This window comes from Neoarius graeffei, chromosome 24 (assembly GCF_027579695.1).
Source record: "Neoarius graeffei isolate fNeoGra1 chromosome 24, fNeoGra1.pri, whole genome shotgun sequence".
Lineage (NCBI taxonomy): Eukaryota > Metazoa > Chordata > Actinopteri > Siluriformes > Ariidae > Neoarius > Neoarius graeffei.
Window position 1 is genome coordinate 42,236,991 of NC_083592.1, and position 21,143 is coordinate 42,258,133.

The 21,143-nt window shown below is 41.0% G+C and overlaps 1 protein-coding gene across 4 annotated transcripts in view; it reads right to left on the reverse strand.

Annotated features, from left to right (window-relative positions):
• wdfy3 (WD repeat and FYVE domain containing 3) overlaps nucleotides 1-21,143 on the reverse strand; it is a 306,723-nt gene that overhangs the window by 124,915 nt on the left and 160,665 nt on the right. For all 4 annotated transcript variants that reach the window (XM_060907259.1, XM_060907258.1, XM_060907257.1 and 1 more), the window contains 2 exons: nucleotides 19,776-20,013; nucleotides 3,108-3,208 (listed from right to left, as the gene is read on the reverse strand). In XM_060907259.1, coding sequence (XP_060763242.1) covers nucleotides 3,108-3,208; nucleotides 19,776-20,013 — 339 coding nt within the window. The remainder of the gene's footprint in view (nucleotides 1-3,107; nucleotides 3,209-19,775; nucleotides 20,014-21,143) is intronic.

Sequence of the window (21,143 nt, forward strand, 5' to 3'; positions counted from 1 at the left end):
AGATGATTTATCAGACACAGACCTAATTGAACAAGCTGAAATTGTTGAATTAAAAAAAAAAAGTATCTTCGAGTGAAGAAATTCACTTGCTCATACAAGGACAACAAGAAAATATCATTTAAAAAAAAAAAAAAAAAAACTAAGTACGATACGAACGTTTTCAAAAGATTCCTTGCTGAAGTTATGGAGGAAAGAGACATAACAGTCATCTCCACTAAGGCGCTAGACAAGCTTGCTATGTAGTTTCTATATATAAGCGAAGAAAAAAAGGAAATTTAGACTACGAACCTGACACTGTCTTCCTTTTCGCAAAGTATTCAACGCTACCTTGACAACAAGATAAACATCCTGAAAAACGAAGACTTTAAAAAGTCCAGGGAAGTCCTCAAGTCCAAGCGCGGAGTTAGTTTTTCACTGTGTATGCTAGTTAAAAAAGGTCATGTGATAAAATGCTTAGAGACTGAGGGCGAGGGCTGGACGGGAAAATATTTAACTCGATGTCATGCCGTACAGACCGAGTGCAGCGAAGTAGACAATATTTCACTCCAATGACGTCACTCCCGGTGTTTTCCTGCTGACTAGATATGCGTTGTCAAAATGGTTCAAAATTACAATTCTTTTGATTAACTTGCTTTTTTTTTTTTTTGTGGATGTGTCCGTATAATATAAAGAACATTACACGGTGGTGCGAAGACATACATGTTATTTACCGGCTGGGAGGTCCGTATGGTGAAATACCGTGACCGAGGTCTTGAAAGTACTGAGCGAGGCCCTCTGGGCCGAGGTCAGTATTCAAGGCCGAGGTCACGGTATTTCACCATACGGACCGACCTTAAGCTGGTAAATAATATATTTATTTTTTTCTTTACCAAATTCTAACAGAAAACAAGAGCGCCCGAAAGGGAAAACCGAGCCGAGACGCCATTTTGAATCCTCATTCATGGCTGTAATGCAAATGGCTTCCTCCTCGGTATACAAGTGCACTTCCGTGGCAGGAAAAAAAAAAAAAAACTACATTTTGCCACCCATGTCGTCCCCTATTTATACAAAACTGAGTCATTCAGGATTCAGCCATGTTTTTGCTTGGTGTTAGCAGCAGTTACAGATTTTTAGCTTTCTCCTGAAATGTTTTCTTGTATTTCTTCTTCCTCAGGGTAGTAAAACTCGCTTTCACTGTGAACAAATGTTGTCATCGCTATCCATGATGTAAAATTAATGCTATTCTCCTGAGAAATGCTAGCAAAAATTTACAAGATTTTTGATAATCTTATAAATAAATCTTATTAAAAAAAAAGATAAATGTTGACAAAAATTGCTACCATGTTTGTTGTTGTTGTGAATGAGCAAGTCGCCAGAGGTCCGTAACTGGGGTCCGTACCGTAGGATACGGACCCGCTTGCCAGACAATCAGAGCGCAGGATTTGGACCGCGAAAAAAATAAATATATATTGTTTACCAGGTGGGAGGTCCGTATCGTGAAATACTGTGACGAGGTTTTGAAAATACTAGCTGAAGTCACGGTATTTCATGATACGGACCGACCTTAAGCTGGTAAATAATATTTATTTTTTTCGCGACCAAATTCTAACAGAAAATGAGAGCGCCCAAAAGGGAAACCATATAAACTGCTGGATTTGCTCGGCGTTAGCAACAGTTAAGGGTTTTCAGCTTTCTCCTGAAACGTTCTTTTATTTCATCTTCCTCAGGGTAGTAAAACTCGCTTTCGCTGTGAAGACTGTCGTTATCGCTATCCATGCTGTAAAATTAATGCGAAAATAAATGTTGACAAAAAATTGCTACCATGTTGTTTGTTGTTGCTGAGAATGAGCGAGTCGCCAAAGGTCTGTAACCGGGGTCCGGATTGTAGGATTCCGGACCGCTCGCGAGCCAATCAGAGCGCACGATTTATTGGAAACGGGACCGTGAAAAACATAAATGAAATTTATCTTCTCATGTTGAATATTTTCACTCGTTCATTTTGCTCACTCGTGAATAAGTTCACCGCTCGAAAATAAACTTCCTATCTTCGCACAACCGTCTAATATCCTCTATATCTATTCTTACATTTATTTCAGAGATTTAGTGCGTTTTCACATATGCAGCATTTGTTCTGCTTGAATTGAACCCTGTTTTTATTCTACCAAGTACAAAAATAAGGGACAGAGATAGGGTATCCGGCGTGTCTTTCCATTTTAGCAAATAAAACCATCAAGTTATTCATAATTAGTCGGTCGCTACTGAAAGAACATTTGCGTAAATGTTTACCACATGGACAAAGTGATTAATATGGCATACATACAAAATAAATCTGCTGACAGCACAAAGCACAGCGTTTCTCAACTCACTCGCTCATCTCACTTTTTTTTTATATTTACAAATTAAAAAACTGCACTGTTCGGATTCTGTTCTGTTCCATTCCGGCCATCGGGAAAATCAGATACCTTACAGAGCGGCAAAAACAAGGAGGAACAGACGAGCCTGAGATCTGAGCTTCAGGCTGCCTGTGAGAACGTGAATGAAAATTCTTCAGCCGGCGGCAGTGATGACGTCATCTTCAGAAAATTAGGTCAGAGGACATTCTGCAGGAGTCTGTCTATAAATACTGAAAACATCCATTTACTTCCCCGAGGGAGGAAGGATAAGAAGAGAGACCGCGATGGAGAGAGACGGATAGAGAGAGAGAGAAAACAGGGGGAGAGCAAGAGACCTCCATCTATCTGGAGTGTGCAGAAGATAAAGCGATGGAGAAGGGAGCGAGGGATCCTGCATCATGGCATTAATACTACATACCGTAATGCTGCCACTCAGCAGTGCTGCACCAGAGGAGGCTTAACGCACACACTTCTATACATCTCTACATATACACGTTTATCACATTCCTGAGCTCTCAGCTGCCTCTTAATATTTTCTCTGCACCACTTCGTTTCACTTCTTTCTTTAGAAACTCCAGGACGTCCTGCTATTTCTTATCTAACTTCATTTTGACTTCTTTATCTTCATCGACAGCTGCTGCTCTTTGTTGGATACAAACAGACAGAGACGGAGTGGGTACTGTCTGCTGAGTCAGTGCTTGCTGCTGGTGTGAGTGAGTGAGTGAGAATACTGACCGTTGCCCATGCCACTGACTACAGCCCCATCATTCACTCCAGATGTGTTGGTGTTGTTGGACGGCACGTTGTGAGGAGCCAGGCTTGGCAAAAACAAACACCTGAAGGGAAACGAGAGAGAGAGAGAGAGGTGGTGAGCAGAGAACATTTAGCACTTGTGTTAAAAACACAAAAAAAACAAACACCTGTTCAGAACATTCTACAGGTACAAGGGTTCACTAGCAATGGGAAAGGCTCAGCTGTTCACGAGAAAGGATGGGGCGAGGCTGAACACTTTTTCAAAAAAAGTGCACAGGCAAATAGCAAAAAAAAAAAAAAAAAAATCCAGAGAAATCTCTGCATATCAGGAACAAGGCTGAAAACCAACAATGAACACCTGTGACCTTTGATTCCCTCAGACGGCCCCGCATTAAGAACCAACATGACTGTATAAAGGATATTACTACATGGGCTTGGGAACACTTTGTATGTGCCTGCTGTAGCCTCAGATTCCTTTTCTTGGCTGACAAGAGTGAAGGTTCGATGTCTTGGGCGTTTTGAGATGCTTTTCCGCTCACCACTGTTGTACACAGTGTTTATTTGAGTTACTGTATCCCAGTTGCGAACTGTTACTATTAGAGCTGGGACTTGAGCTCAGCCAGACACCAAAAAAGCAACAGGGCAAAGGATTTTGCAAGGGATTAGCGGCAGGCTGTCAGGTCGCTCCGTCATGTGTAGCTGCTGATTTTAAAAGTAACTAAGTAAACTACAAAGGGAAATGAATACTTAAGTCCGAGTGAAAAATACCGTAGCGAGTGTGTGCGCGTGCGTGGAAGAAGAGTCTGGAGACAGAAATCTTAGTTTCACCTGTGCTACTTGCTCTCAATAGCACTGACTTGACTGCTTTAACACTACTGATGAACACTACACTGACTGGAAGGTGACTTCACTACTATTTTGACTGTGCTGACTCATGAGGAAGCTCGCATCGGCCTTTGAGAATGCATGCGTGATAAATTTTTGGTCCCTCCCACTATAACTTAAACTGCGATTGGTTAATTCATCTCTCTCTTCCTACATAAACATACACTGCCATGGCCTTCTGTCCCGGCAATGAAGTCCTAACCAATGAGTGAGCCGGCTCTAAACTCTTCTCAGCCTCGAGACAATAAACAAAACAAATCTAATCAGATAAAACTGTTTTCAGGACAGTATCCCTTTCATTTCTGAAGCACATTTAATAGAAAATGAGGCCGAATTAGAAGAGATTATAATGAAATCATGAAAGCAATTAAAAGAATGAAAGAAATTAAATACAACATTTGAAATGCTGATATGTTTGGGCCTTCTCCAAAGGCCGAGAAGGCCCTGATGGTTCCCCTCTGCTGTATCCTTCCTGTCATTCTCCTCCAACTCCTTTGATTGTCCTCTAACTGGATGGGTTCTTTTTTTTGTTTGTTTTCCTCACCATTCTGTGACGACTGTTGTGCATGAATTCAGCAGTTTCTGAAAAGCCAGTCACCGAGATCATATCTCTCTCATTCTGACGTTTGACGTGAACATTAACTGAAGCTGCTTTCCTCTGGTTTTATGCATTGTGCTGCTGCCACATGATTGGCTGACTGGAGAACTGCATGAATGAGCTGCAAAATGTTGAGCAGTATAACGTAATCACTCTTTTACCCCCATTTCACTAAAGCTCTGTAAACCTTATGCACGGTGAACGCTGTGGATTCAGTCCATGTGCTTCTCAAAAACTAAGGCTACATCCACACGACAACGGCAACGAGATTTAAAAAAATATATATATATCGCGTCCACATGGGCAACGATCAGTAAAATATCAGGTACATATGGCAATGCAACGCTTGCTGAAAACGATGCAATACACATGCCACACCTCTAGGTGCACTGTAAGACGGTCCCATCGGAGACACCACAACAATAGAAGAAGTAAGGACACATGCGCATAAACTATTATGCGCGAGACTTCATATTAGCCACAAAGTCAGGAAAATCTGTTCGTAAAATTACGTTATAATGACCAAATACAATGAAAAGTATTTTTCCAGTCTCACCTGTGAAAGGTAATCCCATGTGATCTCGTTTGGACGGTAAACCTGTTGGTACAGTTAAACGCAGCACATGAACGAGGCATCTTTATTCTCCGCTTTGACCCATCCAATATGGCGGCGAGGATGACGTATGATTCTACGCGGAAGGCGGCGTCTTTAATGGTCCGGAATAAATTGAATGCTACACGTTGATGGATTAATTTGTTCTTCTACGCCCTTTTTGAGGAATGCATTGTAGGACTTAAACCAACATCTGAAGAGGTGAGATCGCTCCTTTTTTTCCCTATTTTTGCTGGCGGGATTGACTCTCTCTCTCTCTCTCTCACTCACTTTGCACCATTACACAATAAATATTCACAGTGAAAATATTTTGTAAGCGCGTTTCATGAACCAAGTTATAGGATTTGTTGACAACACGCATCGAGTTCGTTACACTTCTACCCTGCGTGAAGCACTGACAGTCATGTGGTTGTGACGTCATCGTAAACAAATCCGTTCTACTCATCCAGACGACTTCGCAACGGGGCCGTTGCCAGATCTTTCCACTCTGGAACCCGTTCTCAAAAGATTTCGTTTTGGGGCACCCAAAACGCCGGTGCCGTGTGGACGCCAGGCCGAAACGATAAACAATTTTATCAGATTCACCTGAATCCGTTGCCGTGTGGACAGGGCCTAAGACTAAAGAAAATGTATGCCTATTAATATTCTTAAAACCAATTCTAATGCTGTCTTTCCGCATAAACGGAGAAAACAGGAAGAGGAAGTGACTATAATACTGAACTCTATATTAGTAAAAGATAACATTTTCCCAACGAGCTAAATTTGTACAAAGAAAAATTGCACAAAGGAAGAAAAACAGGTTTTATCAGCAAGTCACCATCAAGGTCGAAATCTTTTCCTGAAATCGTGACCGTATCCACTGTTAAAAAGGGCACTCTGATTTTCGTATAGGAAACTTGATGGTTAAAAAAACAACAAAAACACCCCCCATGCTTTTATTACTTCTTTTAACGACATCACTCTGCTCTTTTCTCTGTCCTGTGGCAAAATGTATTAATTACAGCCTACAGCGAAGAAGAAAAGGGAAAAGGTGGGGGGGGGAGGAAACCCACGCTTTTATTTGCAAAGAAAAGCAGAACATTTTCAAAAATCTGCTTCAAAACGTGTCAAACATTTTCCATCGCACATATTTTGACACTCACATTAACAAACCATACATGTATTTCCCCATTAAAGCCAGACTGCCTTTCAGATTTTTCAAGTGTAGGTCATGAAAAGAATTTTCCACGACACCCAATTATTTTTGTTTAGTGCACCGAAAGCTACTGAATTCAAAATCACAGACTTCCGATTTCATTTTATTTTTTAAAAAAAAGAGAACAATTAATGAATTTAAGGCCGCGTGGCCCTAATGTCTCTGCTATTTTTTCCTGCTTCACCATGACCCAATACAAGATGCTACGTCATGGTTGGCTTTCCCTGTTCGTGCAAGGCATTGTGGGATACAAATTTGAAACAGAAGAGAAAAATGGAGGATGAGAGTGCGCGAATGAAACGTGAAAGACTAACAGAAAGTGAGAAGAAAAGACGTTATGTTGCGAAGGAAGGGAAACGCAGGATCAAACTAATAAATATCGGTGGTCAGCGAGCACCTCGGTGTGATCAGCTGTTCGTTTAGCGAAAGAATGATGGAACTGTCAAGGTAAACCTGTAGATGGCAGTAATGCAACGCTGTGGAGGCCAGCTGCTGTAAAACCCAAAAGAAGAAGGTAAACCTGCGCATGCGCGCGCACAGACTTCCTCTGTCTGCGCGAAGCGAGCGAGTTCATGCACATTAGTTGCTCGGGAATCCCATCAAATTAAATAACTTCCCAGCCACAGAATGGCCTGGTTTTTTATTTTGATATTACAGAAATGCCTCAGTCACAACCGGCCGTACGTGCTCCTACGGCTGGTCTATGTGCAAAAAACGCACGGAGGGCGTGTGTGACGTGCTGATTTTCGAGCTGTAGACTGGCCGCAGAGGTTCTTTGTCATGTCAAACAAATTCTACGGGTGCTTACGTTTTTTTTCAGGTTGCAAGACAAACTTACGGCCAGCGTGCGTCTTTCTCCATGAACAAAAAAAACGCAGCGATTTGGGAAATGCCAAAAAATCGTACGTCCGATTGTGACCTAGGCTAAACATGTGTATCACAATAACCAAATTTCAGAGGGAACTAAATTTCACCGATTTTATGAAATCGAAAGGCCGTCTAGCTTTAAATTTTTTTTAACCTTACCCAAGCTTGCTTTCTGCACAGGAGCCAATTTAACAAACCCAGTAGATAAAAAAAAAGTCAGTGTCTAAAACCTAGCGAATGGGATTTCCTCACACACTGAATGTCATGCTTTGATCAAGCCGTTGGACAGCTACACGTCATAGCATGTCAGTGAAACAGACATTCGTCTAATCAGCTTGGACTGTAATCAGATATTCGACTGTCAAAATGTTCACAACACCCCGTGTAAGCCGTTACTCCAGAAACCATAATGTATTTGAATGAGTGCTTTAAAATAAAGCCATGTCTGGGAAATTAGAATCCTCTGTGATATGAAGGAATGATAAATCATACAGTTAGCAGTTCTCATTACAGCTGCCAACGTCACCCCCACAGAGTCCAATTTACTGCAACTACACATGCGCCTGATGATATCAGACTGGACGAACAGATGTGGCCTCAAACCCATTACTGGTGACTAAAAAACTAGATATAACCACTGTGTGTGTGTGTGTGTGTGTGTGTGTGTGTGTGTGTGTGTGTGTGTGTACACGCATTGGTTGGAGGTACAAATATGCAAATGTCTTTCCCTTTCCCACTGAGCCCACAGAAGCTCAAGTGCAGCTGTGTCTGCTCCATTAAGCCGCTCCGCCAGTCCTGATAAGAAATGAGTTAAAATGAATATTTCATTGCAGCAGATGGAAATATACGTGTGTGTGTGTGTGTGTGTGTGTGCATGCAGTAACATGGGACAGCGTGGCCAGAATATCCTGCTCACCAGCACCTTTAGCTGAAAACAGAGCATTCTAAAATACATCCCAATAAAAGTGCCTCTAAGGTTAAGTCATGACACCGTATTTCCCAGAAATCCCCTTTCGCTGCTCATCTCCATCTCTAATAATTCCAACACACCGATTCCGATTCCACATATACGCCGTGTACATTACAATTCTGTAATAAATTACATTCCACATCTCATTTTAATTAAATACAGAAAACAAACTGTTCCGCATAGATAACTATAGAGATAATTATTACCATTAGCAAATTTGCACCTTATTCTGTAAAGAAACATGAACACCTGCAGTGAGTAGGCTGGTGCGATCCTGCTTTGCCCTGCTCATAGTTTACTCGACATGCGGTGATTCACCTAATTCGTGACTCGATTCACGACGCTGCGTTCCCGGGTCGATTTTCCGCACGATGTTTTTAAAAAATTTTAAATGAAGAAAACTTTATTCCCAAAATCAAAGGCAACATTTATTTTTCTTATTCTTTCTGATCCTTCATCTACTCACAAGGTTGGAACAAATTATTACAGCCTGTTAACTAGAGGTGTGACGATTAATCGATCCCGGATTAAAAAAAAAAAAATCAATTAAAATTTAATGAAATCACGATTCACTAACAATACTTAATTTCATCCCGATAACCCTAGATGCATAACAAATTTCGACAAGCGGCGTAATTTTGAGATTAAATATTCGACTCGGTATCCGGAGCTGTACGTGGCCGCAGCCATGTTTGTGGTCGCTATAGCAATTTCGCGAGATCGCACATTGCTTTGTGAACATGACGGACAACTCTGAATTCCTGAAGCCACCGGCTTTTAAAAGCCCGGTTTGGCGGCGTTTCTTAGAATCTCAGTGCAGCGCTCGAAACTAACGGTGTCCCGACGTCCCGGGGACCATAAAAAATGTCATCGGGACACAAAATTATCATATCTGGGACAATCCCGGGACAATGGAAAAAATAGATCTAGAAAAAAAGTTCTACATTAATAATATTTACAAAGCCGTAACACATACGTAGACATTCACCTAATTTGTCAATTTTAATTTTAAAACGTTAACAGCGAAAAATACATAGTAGCTACACTTTCGATGCACCTGCATCCGTAGGCTACAGAGCAGCGCATTCTGTTCTAGAATCTTCGGCCGGAGTCCGCATTATATGGACTTGGAATGGAATTGCTACCGCACACGCTGCGCCGACTCTTGCCAGAACAAAAATGCTGAAGTGGTTGAAGCGGACCGACCGCGGGGAAGAAACTGAAAGCCCAGACATAACGTCTCCGGGACCTTCAGGATCCAAAGTGTCATCGCCTGGTCTGCAGGCAACGCGAGCAACTGAATGAACTTAATGAACACTGTTAGACACGTTATAAAATACAACAGGAATGATGTGGATGATATTGACGGAAGATACCGTTCAACAGAATAAGTGAGTTTTCTTGGTGTCTTTCTAGTTCAGAAAGTTTAGTCAGTCAGCAGCACAACTAGGCTCGGACCTGGCACTATGCTGATGTTGCTGACATTTGCACCCGGCAGCGAAAGTTCATAAAATGGATAATGGAAAGTTCATAAAAATGGGTAACGGTCTCATCTCATCTCATTATCTGTAGCCGCTTTATCCTGTTCTACAGGGTCGCAGGCAAGCTGGAGCCTATCCCAGCTGACTACGGGCGAAAGGCGGGGTACACCCTGGACAAGTCGCCAGGTCATCACAGGGCTATGGATAACGGTAATGGTGAAAATTATAAGTTGGCCTTATAAGTGCCAACAGATGTTCAAGGTATAAGTAGATGAAATGAACATAAAAGGGGTCTTATTTTCAACTAAAGTGTACTGCAGATGTAGGGAGTTGAAACATTTTCTGAATGAGCTAGTTGGCCCCTTTAAATAAACGGGTATCTATTCATACAGTGAGATCGCCAAAGTTTAATAAACTGAAAATGCAATAACTGTAATTTTGAAGTAGATGATGTATAGGACATGTGTCGCTTGTGTCTTGTGACTTATTGTAAAAATGATATAAAGGGTTGAAAATCGCATAGTTACAAATATAATAGTAACTTCATATGATAATATTAACCACTGGTTATTTCAGAGAGGAAAAAAATGGGGACACTATTGCTTCCATTCGGGACAATACAACACAGAATTCGGGACCACTGGGGGACACAAAGCAAAAAAGTTAATTTCGAGCCCTGTCTCAGTGCCTTATGTCCTCTCTGGACAATGAATGTTGTGTCCCAAGAGGTGGGATTCACTTTAACACAAGCGACTGTACTTTTGCGTTTTAAAAGATTGAGACAAAAGTCATGAAGTTTTCATTGCTTTTTTTGCTTCTTAGTGTTTTGCGGTTTGAAAATTAAAATGTGACAAAAATGACTGAACTGTGATACATTCTTAGTTACATTCAAAGTCAATGGAGTGACTGGAGTCTGATGCGCCGTTTACACATACCCGGGTATTTTTAAAAACGCATATTTTCTAAACTCCGTTTTCCAAAATAACTTCGTGCACACAGCTGCGTTTTTTTTTTAATTACGTTTATATTGATCCGCATAAATACGCTGTCAAGAGCTGTTAAACTACGCCAAGACTGTCGGTGGCAGTGTCAGAAGCGCGCATGTGAGTACACTCACCCTGTATGTACGGACGTACCAACTCTGCGAGTGACAGGAGTGAGGATCGCGACATTCTGAAATTTTCCTGCCATTCCTCCGGGACGACAACGCCATTCTCGAAATTCTCCCACCAGACAGCAGTCCGTCCAGGTCGAACCCAAAATCGCCGATGCTGGCGGTGGTACGATCGGGCTCTTTTGGTCACCAGAAGCTCCGCAATTGCTGCCCTCCGAGCCCTAATGCGTCTCTGCTGGTCAATGAGCTTTATTCTCAAAAGCAAACAGGCGAATATAGCTCTTAATAACAGAAATGCTGCTACTCTGCGTGTTTCCATGCTTGTCATATGTACAATGGTCGCTCTTTTGTGGCGCGAAGATTGCCTAAAACTCCGTTTCGGTCTCTTTACACAGAAACGCAAAACGGAGTTTTCAAAAAATCTCCACTTTTGCCGGAGTTTTTAGAAAGAATCGTTTTCAGAGGAAAAAACTGTGTATAAATGAAAGGCACAAATGAAGGCAAAGGTCTGCGTTTTTAAAAATACCCGGGTATGCATAAACGGCGCCTGAATAAAGACTACAAAGGCAACACGACTTGTATGTTGCTCTACATTTCTAGGCTGACAGTTAACAGAATATTGACAAATGATTTGCATCAGTTATAAAACAGAGGACAAAAACTTAATTGTGATCCAACTCTAATCAGAAGGTCAAAATCGTGATAAAAACTGAATCGTCACACCTTTTACTGTTAAATTAAATAATCCTTTTATTAAAAAAATCCAAGTTACGAACAAATAGTCCTTTTCTTAAGAAACTTTCCCGTCATTTTTCTTCTCTTTAGCTTTCAGCAGTCTGTAAAAAGAGCTCCAATTTCTTGTTAAATCTATTTGCACAGCAGCTCTTTCTCATTTTAAGTCTGCTTTTTACGTGCGCTCGCATCATTAGAGCTGTGTTACTTCCGCCTCGGGTGAAGTCATGCATATTCCCACTTTTGTACGTTATTTTGCCCTCGATTAAAGCGAGGAAAAACTAGGCAACTATGCAGCCTGGTAACAATCGCAATTCATTTTTATTTAGATTCAAATCATCATAAATTTGTATCATGACTAATTGCTGCACAATACAGTCAGTTACACAGTAGCTCTGCCTACAAATTTACTGTTTTAAAAAAAAAAAAAAAAAAGAAAAATCTCAATAAAATGTTTTAACTGTCCAGAGCGCACAGCGCTCACAAAAATGACAGGAAAGCATTTCCACTATTTAAGGTTAGGGGCATAATGATAATATCAGCTGTGTGGTCAGGAACTGCTTGCTGGCAGTGGCAATTGGGCAAATTCAACTGAATGATGGATTTGAAGGCGATGTTGCAGTTTGCAGAGTAAAAACAAACAAAACCCAGTATATTTTGTATATAGTCTTTGAACAAACTGGTTGCCTAATGTCCACATTTTTTTCACCATTAATCTGCTGCCCAAAGTGTTTGAAAGAGGAAGACAGCGCAGGAAAAAAAAAAAAAAAGTAAATGACATCACTTGTTAGCATTATTTGCAAGCGTTAGATTTAACACGTCATGGTAGAACTATTTAGACTTTTTAGGTTAAAAAAAACAAACAAAAACCACCAAACAAACAAAAAAACATGCCTTTTTCCCCCTTTTCTTGAACTTTTTTTACTCGCATCCCTAATAAATACAGCTAACCGATGTTAACTATAAACGTATCTAATGTTAGCTAATTCAAACACACAGTACATTGAGAGATTTTATTTCACATGAAAGAACTCAAAACATTCTCCATCTATGTTCACAGAAAGCGAGGGCACGATGCAAGTCTACTCGACAGCACATGACGTTACGGAAAGGGGCGGGGTTTCCAGGCGGTGTCATTTCATATCGGAGAGTTCAAATCACCTGTGCAAATCATTCCAGACTCTTACGTGGCTCATCTCCCTTTTACTGGGGAGAAAAACCCTGCTTTTTCGGTATATTTTTGAGTGATAACTTGTATCAGCATAATTCCATGTTAAATTACGAAGCTCTGATATAAAAAGTCTAACAGGACTGGTAAAATAACATTCAGAGTAAATGTCAGTGGTGATCACGGCAGTGTAATATCATACAGAGACGATGAACTCATTCGATCAGACAAGCCGAGGAGTGATCTTGCTTTTTAAGCATTTCAAAGCGCTACACTCGAAGCACTGATCAAATCATTTTAATCCAGCAAATTAAATGTCTTATTACTATTGATGTTTGCTACACTAAAGTATAAATTCCAACACAACATTAGTAATGTGCGCTGTTCTGTTATTAATGAGGAGTGCTGCTGGCCTGCCGTGGCCTCGTAAATCATTACAAATATTAAATTTAAGCAAAAGGGAGCTATTTGGAGAATGTGCACACACCACCCCGGGATTATCTTCAGCACAAGCAGGAGGGAACTTGAAATACTTTCTCCAGCGCCCTTGGAAATCTGATACGTCAAGAGATTTACAGTACACACGCTTTCAGATCTTTTTCTGTCATTTAGAGGCTTAAAAGTAGGGCCAAAAACCTGAAAGTTACATTATCTATTTAAAATAAAAAATAACGAGATAGAACTCGATGCCAACAGCGTCGATGGGGATGCCTCCGCCTGGTAGACTACACGCCTTAAGTTGTGATTCGGGGATGGACATTTGACCTCATCGTAATCTTGACCTGGTGAAATTACTTGTATTAGCCTTGGAGATATTGTGTTCACAAGGTTTCCGGACAGACATTTGACCTCACAGTGACCTTGACCTTAGACCATTTGATCTCAAAATCTAATCAGTTTATCTTTGTCCCCAAATGCACAAATGGTGAAAGTTTGGTGAAATTCCTTTCATCTGCCTTGGAGATATTGTGTTCACAAGGTTTGCGGACAGACATTTGACCTCACAGCGACCTTGATCTTTTGATCTCAAAATCTAATCAGTTCATGTTTGTCCCAAAGTGCACAAATGGTGAAAGTTTGGTGAAATTCCTTTCATTAGCCTTTGAGATATCGCGCTCACAAGATTTCGGGATGGACGGACGTGGACAGACATTTGACCTCACAGTGACCTTGACCTTAGACCTTCTGATCTCAAAATCTAATCAGTTCATGTTTGTCCCAAAGTGCACGAATGGTGAAAGTTTGATGAAATTCCTTTCAGTAGCCTTTGAGATATCGTGCTCACAAGGTTTCGGGACGGACGGACGCACGCACGCACGCACGGACAACCCGAAAACATAACGCCTCCTGCACCTTACGGTGGCGGCGGCATTAAAAACCCACCACTTGACATTTCCAATAAAACGGAACATCCTGAGAACGTTTTGATATTGTCCATCTTTGAAAGTGGAGAAATGTACAACGAAACCATAGTATAAGAGAAACAATATTCATAACAGCACAAAAAGTAGAAGCAAAACCCCAACTTTAATCTCCAAATCAATATTTTAAAAGCTGCATCTTTTTCAGGTTTAAAACCTGATTCAACAAGAAGACGCAGTCATCACTATCCCCCGCCACGAGCATTTTATGAAGACCTCTCAACACTTACGCCCTTATAAGCCCATTGCTTTAATATTGACTTATGTCGTGCGTGCTATGACACCTTCATAAAACGCCACACAGCTTTTTTCAGTAATATGAGCATGCAAAGTTTCATTGATGTAGCTTATGTAGTTTCTAAGAAAACTTGTCCAGACTGAGTCCACTTGTACAAAGTCCAATAACATAAATAAAGGGCCATAACTCTGAAAATAATAATTAATCGTAAAAGATTTTCAAACTCAACTTAGATCATGAATAATAATATGAGCACGCGAAGTTTCACTGATGTAGCTTATGTAGTTTCTAAGAAAACTTGTCCAGAATGAAATGGACGGACTCCATTCCTATACCCCCCTGTGCACTTTGTGGCGGGGGATAATAAAAAGCTCACCGTTCTTGAACACCTGAAGGTGTTTACCATCGACATAAAGCCCCGACTGCAATGCAGCAAATTTGCTTTGTTCAAAAACATGCTACTACAGCAAAGGAAAGAAAGGAAGGAAGGAAAACCTCTGCTTTTAGTAGAGAACATTCAAAAAACCTGCTTTAAAAGCAGTTAATCCAGCCTGTCCTTGACTATATTCCTTTAGATAAAGTTTTAAATCAGTCACTACGCTCACCTGTACAAAATATCCCAGTTTTCGCTCTTATTCCAAAAGACACAATATTACTACGTAGGTGTTTAAATGGCTAATGGAAATGAATATTCCACTAATATTTAACCCTTTGGGGTCTGAGGGTATTTTTTGGCACTCTAATGATTTTAGTATGCTCGGAGTTTGTTGGCAATTTCAACAAATCTAAGCAGTATTTTCAAAGACTTTTTTGTATTCAGCACAAGTTCAGCTACAATAATATCTATGTCGTATGTGTAGGTGTAATTATGCTTATATGTATGTAGATTGGTGTTAAGTGATCAATCTTTAATAATTAAATTGAATCAAATCCATTGAATCATTTAATTTGACTCATCTGAATTGAATCATACCATGGAATCAGTCTCACTGAATCGTTTGAAGTGAATCATTCAAATGAATCATTCAGTGAATCATCTAGTGAATCATTTAGTATTTGATATAACTCAGAATTTTGATCACTTACCAAGCTGCAGCCAATATTCATATACACCTTAATAGTTCTTTTGCGATGTGGGCGACTTCAAAAGTATCGGAACAGCAGACAAACAACACAATTTCAATAATAATGGAGTTTATTATAACAGATGGAAAAAAAAAGAAAATTGAACAGTAGCAGAATGAAATCTTCTATAAACAGTGTGTGTGTGTGTGTGTGTGTGTGTAAGTGTAAGCAAAGGATTAGCTTTGTGGGCTAACTAGACAAAGGAATGCTAGCTACCATGTGTGTAGCCAAGTGATTAGCTTTGTAGGCTAACTAGACAAAGGAATGCTAGCTACCATGTGTTTTTCAGGCCTAGTATGCCACGTGTGTTAAAAGCTAAAAGTTAACAATTAAAATACATTCAAACGGTCATCCGTGGTACATATATATATATCAGTAGCGGCTGGCTTTTGTAAAAGTGAGGGAGGAAGGAATGCTTGGTTGAAGGTCACGGGCCCCAATGCGACCGCACCTGCTGGACCGGCTATAGTTACACGCACGGGTTGAGTTGATAATAGTTGAAAAACCTATCATTTTAACGGGGTGTGTACACTTTTTATAGCTGCTGTACACATTACTTTCAGGTGTTCAACACATCTTTCTCTTTCAAAATTCTCTCAAAATCTTCCGTATTTAATGAAGCAAACCTGGCGGCCATGTTTGTAGCTCAGCCCATGGAAGGGTTTTGCAAGCAAAACATTCACCACGTCCTCTGTTTCCATTACTTTATTCGTAGAATATCTAAAACATAGTCAATCCACTTCCACCTCGCCGTTCTCACTCTGACTGCCGAAGTGCCCGAGTCACCGGATCTAGAAGTTAAGTTTGATAAGATAACCCCTCCCCCCAGGCAGCTAAGGCCTCTACTTATTGGTTCATTGCGCAACGAGGGCTGCAGCCTATTGGTTGATATTTTGTAGCACTTGTCAGATCTCTTAGCTAGTCCCACCCTCTTAGAGGAGGATTTTCCTCCTCTCTCTCATTGAAGTCTATGTTAACCACGAGCCGCCAGTGCCGGAGACTGTTTGAATCGGAGTGAATGGGAGCCGAAGGGAGGAAGATCCTCCGTGCAGTAATTTCTAATAGCGAGCGATAGGGGGTGCTAATGTAATTTCACCCAGAGAAACGAATATAATGTACATGTCGTATTTGGCAGTAAAATAGTAATATTCAAGGACAGCAATTCATTAAATTGGTCAAGACAATTTCAACTTTTTATTCTTAGAATTTTTAAGGAGGATCTTCCTCCCTCTCCTCACTGGAGAAGCCACCTGTGATATATATATATATATATATATATATATATATATGGCTTTAAATGTAGGCACAGGAGAATTTGCTATAAAGGTTGAATTGAATCATTCATTCATTCATTCATTCATTATCTCTAGCCGCTTTATCCTTCTACAGGGTCGCAGGCAAGCTGGAGCCTATCCCAGCTGACTACGGGCGAAAGGCGGGGTACACCCTGGACAAGTCGCCAGGTAATCACAGGGCTGACACATAGACACAGACAACCATTCACACTCACATTCACACCTACGGTCAATTTAGAGTCACCAGTTAACCTAACCTGCATGTCTTTGGACTGTGGGGGAAACCGGAGCACCCGGAGGAAACCCACGCGGACACGGGGAGAACATGCAAACTCCACACAGAAAGGCCCTCGCCGGCCCCGGGGCTCGAACCCAGGACCTTCTTGCTGTGAGGCGACAGCGCTAACCACTACACCACCGTGCCGCCTGAATTGAATCAGGACTTAGGATATTATCCAAAGCTGAGATACAGGCCTGGTATGGAGACAAAAGAGAGAAGGAGGGGTCGCCACGTGTTTCCTTTGTAGACAAAGAAAATTAGCTCTAGCTTGCTAGCTAAGCATGCAAAAGGCCTGGTATGGAGACAAAGGCTTTCCAGACCGCTCACCCCCTAGCTCTCTAGTATTATTCAATTTACTGAAATCTTAATGAGGTCAAGATATGTGTGAGTAATGAAATTAAAATGTTAAAAAGGAGAGAGAGAACATGCAAAAACTTATTGATTAAACAACTGAAATCAACAATAACAAATGATAGAAAACCAAAATCAGTGTGCACACTTAAACAACCCCTGAGTGTAAATTCACACTAAGTAAATAAACTAATTCCTAAAAACTAGCCTTTTTGCCCAAATGCCAGTGTTGCTTCAAAATCTCGCCTTTTTGGTAGAAAGCAGAGTCTTTTCTGGAGAGGTAGATCTTCACAGTAGCTTGGAAAACTTCTTTGAGAGAGATCTTGTAGAGATTTCGTAGCTCGCGAGAAGAAAGCTCTCATCAGACAGGGTTAGGACAGTCCAGCCGCTCCCAACACAAATAAAACTGCCTTTTGGTTGCAGTCTAGTACGTACTGAAAGAATAACTCAAAGGAATAACTGAAAGCCGGCTATAACTCGCGTGAGTTAAAAGGTCGTGTGTTTCCGGAGTCTACCGTGATCAAGGGTAAACACAAAGTGAAACGCGCTGAAGCGTGGATCTTGCAAGAAAGAAGTCGTGGTTTCGGACGGTCCGATAGCGAGTGCCTCCTTTTAGGTCTGTTCCGCTTGGGGTCAGACACGAAAGAGGACGAGATAGCGGGCTTCCAAGTCTTTTAGGGAATCCTGAAGAATGTGATGTACGTGATCCCGCCCAAGCGTGACGTAGGTCAACGCGGAAGTTGGCTGGGAGTTGTAGTTCTTAGACACAAGATGGCGCATGGTACCTACATACGTATGCCATGATTGTACTTGTTTTAGAACTGTGTTGGAACGTGTGAAAAAACATGACCATTGTGTCGAACCGTTTTGGTCATTTGAGGTTATTCTGTTCAGTCTTAGGAATGGATCAAGCACAAAAACTTAAATCTGCTCCATTAATTTGGACAGTTAACTGGCCATCAAAAAAATTATGTCCTACTGTTTTGGGATAAAAAGAGTTGGCAGTGGAAGGGATATTCAATGAGAAGAGTAAAAATTTCCATTCCATTCAATGAGAAGAGTGAAAACCCCTCCTACTGCCAACTCTTAATCCCATCAGGTCAAGTCACAATGGGTCAGGTCGTGTTTTTCCACACACTGCAACACAGTTCTAAAACTGATTTTTTACATCTTCATTTATCTGGTATTTGACTTTATTTTGGTATTTGACTCTTTTCAGTGTGTCTTGAAATTAACACAGACTATTTTCCTCAGTTCAGAGCCACAACCAACTCTGTTACTTTTTTTTTTTTACACAATTACGCTGTAATTCTGCTCCCACTCCAACTCCAAATTTTACTCTCTAAACTCAAAATTCAGGTTCTTTTCAGGAAAATACTTTTAACTCTGGAAAAATTGCTCAGTCATCTTTCCTGTGTATGCACTACAGCGCACGCATATCAACCGATCTGCTTAAAATAAATAGAAGACTTGCTCAAGTTGATCTTTGGCTGGATCAAGTTGAAGTTTAAAAAAAAAATAAAATAAATGGGGGGGGGCCCCCCTCACGGGCTCACAGTTCTCAAGATTGAACTGAATCGCTGTGCTGAATCATCCGAAGCGCATAAAATCCGCGTGCCACCTCACAACTTTTACCTCCAAATAGCCTGAACTATGCTGGATAGATTTTATCCTGTTTACGGAGGGCGTTCCCACCGCGAAAGAGAAACCAATCGAAACCGAAAGTGATTATCATTCCGTTACCATGTGAACAGTCTTTTATGAATGCGTAAGTGGGCACTCGGCGCTCCGACTCCAGTGTGACTGAGTAAGGTGACAAGTTTTATGTTTCATCTAATTTAGGTAATTTAAAAACTATAATATTATTTGGCAGTGGGCACATAGGAAAGTGTAAAGTTTGTCAATATGTTTATCATGCTTGTATGATGAAAAACTCGAAGATACTTATCTAAATACATGAAATACTCATTATAAACCTGCCGAGCTTCGCCAGCGAACCTCTTGACCCCAGAGGGTTAACAGTTATTCCACAAAATTGAGTCGTACATGAGCTGACAGCCGACAAGGTGCGTAGTGCCAGTTACGGTACGAAGCCATGTACGACGACATGATATTTGGACAAGGGTTAGAAGGTTTGAAAGTAAACCATAAAAGTGATGCTGTTTGAGTGAAATAAACTGTAATTATACCTTCTATGTATGTATGTATGTATGTATGTAATAAGCAGAAAAAGTCTGGGGAAAATCAGCCACGGTGACATGTGAGGAGTTTTCCCAGACCTCCACAGACACTAAAATGAAGCTTTTAAAACACTCACCCAAAACCCTCAAGCGCTGTATCAAACTCAACGAAGGCTGGCGTGAGGGCAGAGCCGTGCAGACGGATGATGTCGTGCGGCGTTGTCATGGACACCAGACATTTGACACGTGTCAGTGGCACGGCGCTAGCTTCAGCTGATCGCACCAAGCTCCGGCTGATCCGGTACGAACCGCTCTCCTCGCTCACCGCAAACACGCTGTCCATCCCCAAGCCCTCCATCGATGCAGTCATGCTATCTAAAAAGGAAGAAGGGGGGGGAAGGAAAAAGGTTTGTTCCTGGCCTCTGTGATGGTCAGGTTCCTCTGTGTTTAATAACTTAATGATTCCAGTATACACTGAATGACCAAGCCTCAAGATTCACTCCTAAACTGAGGCTAAAACAAATCATTTAGCTATACAAGGGGCAAAACTACATCCATATGCTAGACGCAGTGACAAAAATTTTTCATTTGGCAGTCAAAGCTCAGAAGACAGTGTGTTTTATGCTGCAGCTCGGTCAGCTTTAGGTTGTTCCTAATGGACCTTCAGGTCATTTATGAACAAGATGACCTGCTTGTGTTTAAAATGGCCAAACAGCTCAATTAAATTGAACCATTCCAACATGATCGATTAAAATTACATCCAGCCAGAAACACAAAAATAAGGGATCAAGTTTGTTGGTCAGATGTGCAGGTAATCATTCGCTTTTTAATTGTGTTGTGTTTCAGCCGGAGGAGTGAGGGTTTTTTTTCCCTTTTTTAAAAATGACATGTCAGCACCTGAGGCTACATCATGGCCGAAAAAAAAACAAAAAACCCCAGCAGCTACTACAATTATTGTATTTATAATACATTGGGCCAAATTACTCAATTCTGATTGGTCAATCAGGGAGGGCTTTTTTCCTTAACACGGGGCCGTATTTCTGAAATGCTATTGGCTAGTTCGTTGCTTGGTTACGGTTACAAAAATTAGCAAATTTTGTCAACAAAATGGCTGACTCTGCTGACTCAGCAATGCCGCGTTTCGCTATATTTGATGAAGAAATGATAAACCAATTGAAAGCTGCAAGCGAAAATGAAAATACCAAAAAAAGTACGAATTTTTGGCTTTCCGTGTTTAAGAAATGGGCCGCGGAAAGATAAATAAACGACTCTAGTGGCATATGAATGCTGAGAGTTAGACAAGGTGCTATCGCAGTTTTATGCAGAAGTGAGGAGAGAAAATGGGGGAAAACTACGAACCAGACTCTCTCAAAGTAATGCAGGCAGCATTGGATCGGCATCTGAGACAAGAGAAATATCCAGGATCGATCCTGAAAGATGTTCCTTTTCAAGAATCACGAAAAGTCCTCGAGGGAAAAGCGAGAGATTTGCGAAAACAAGGAATG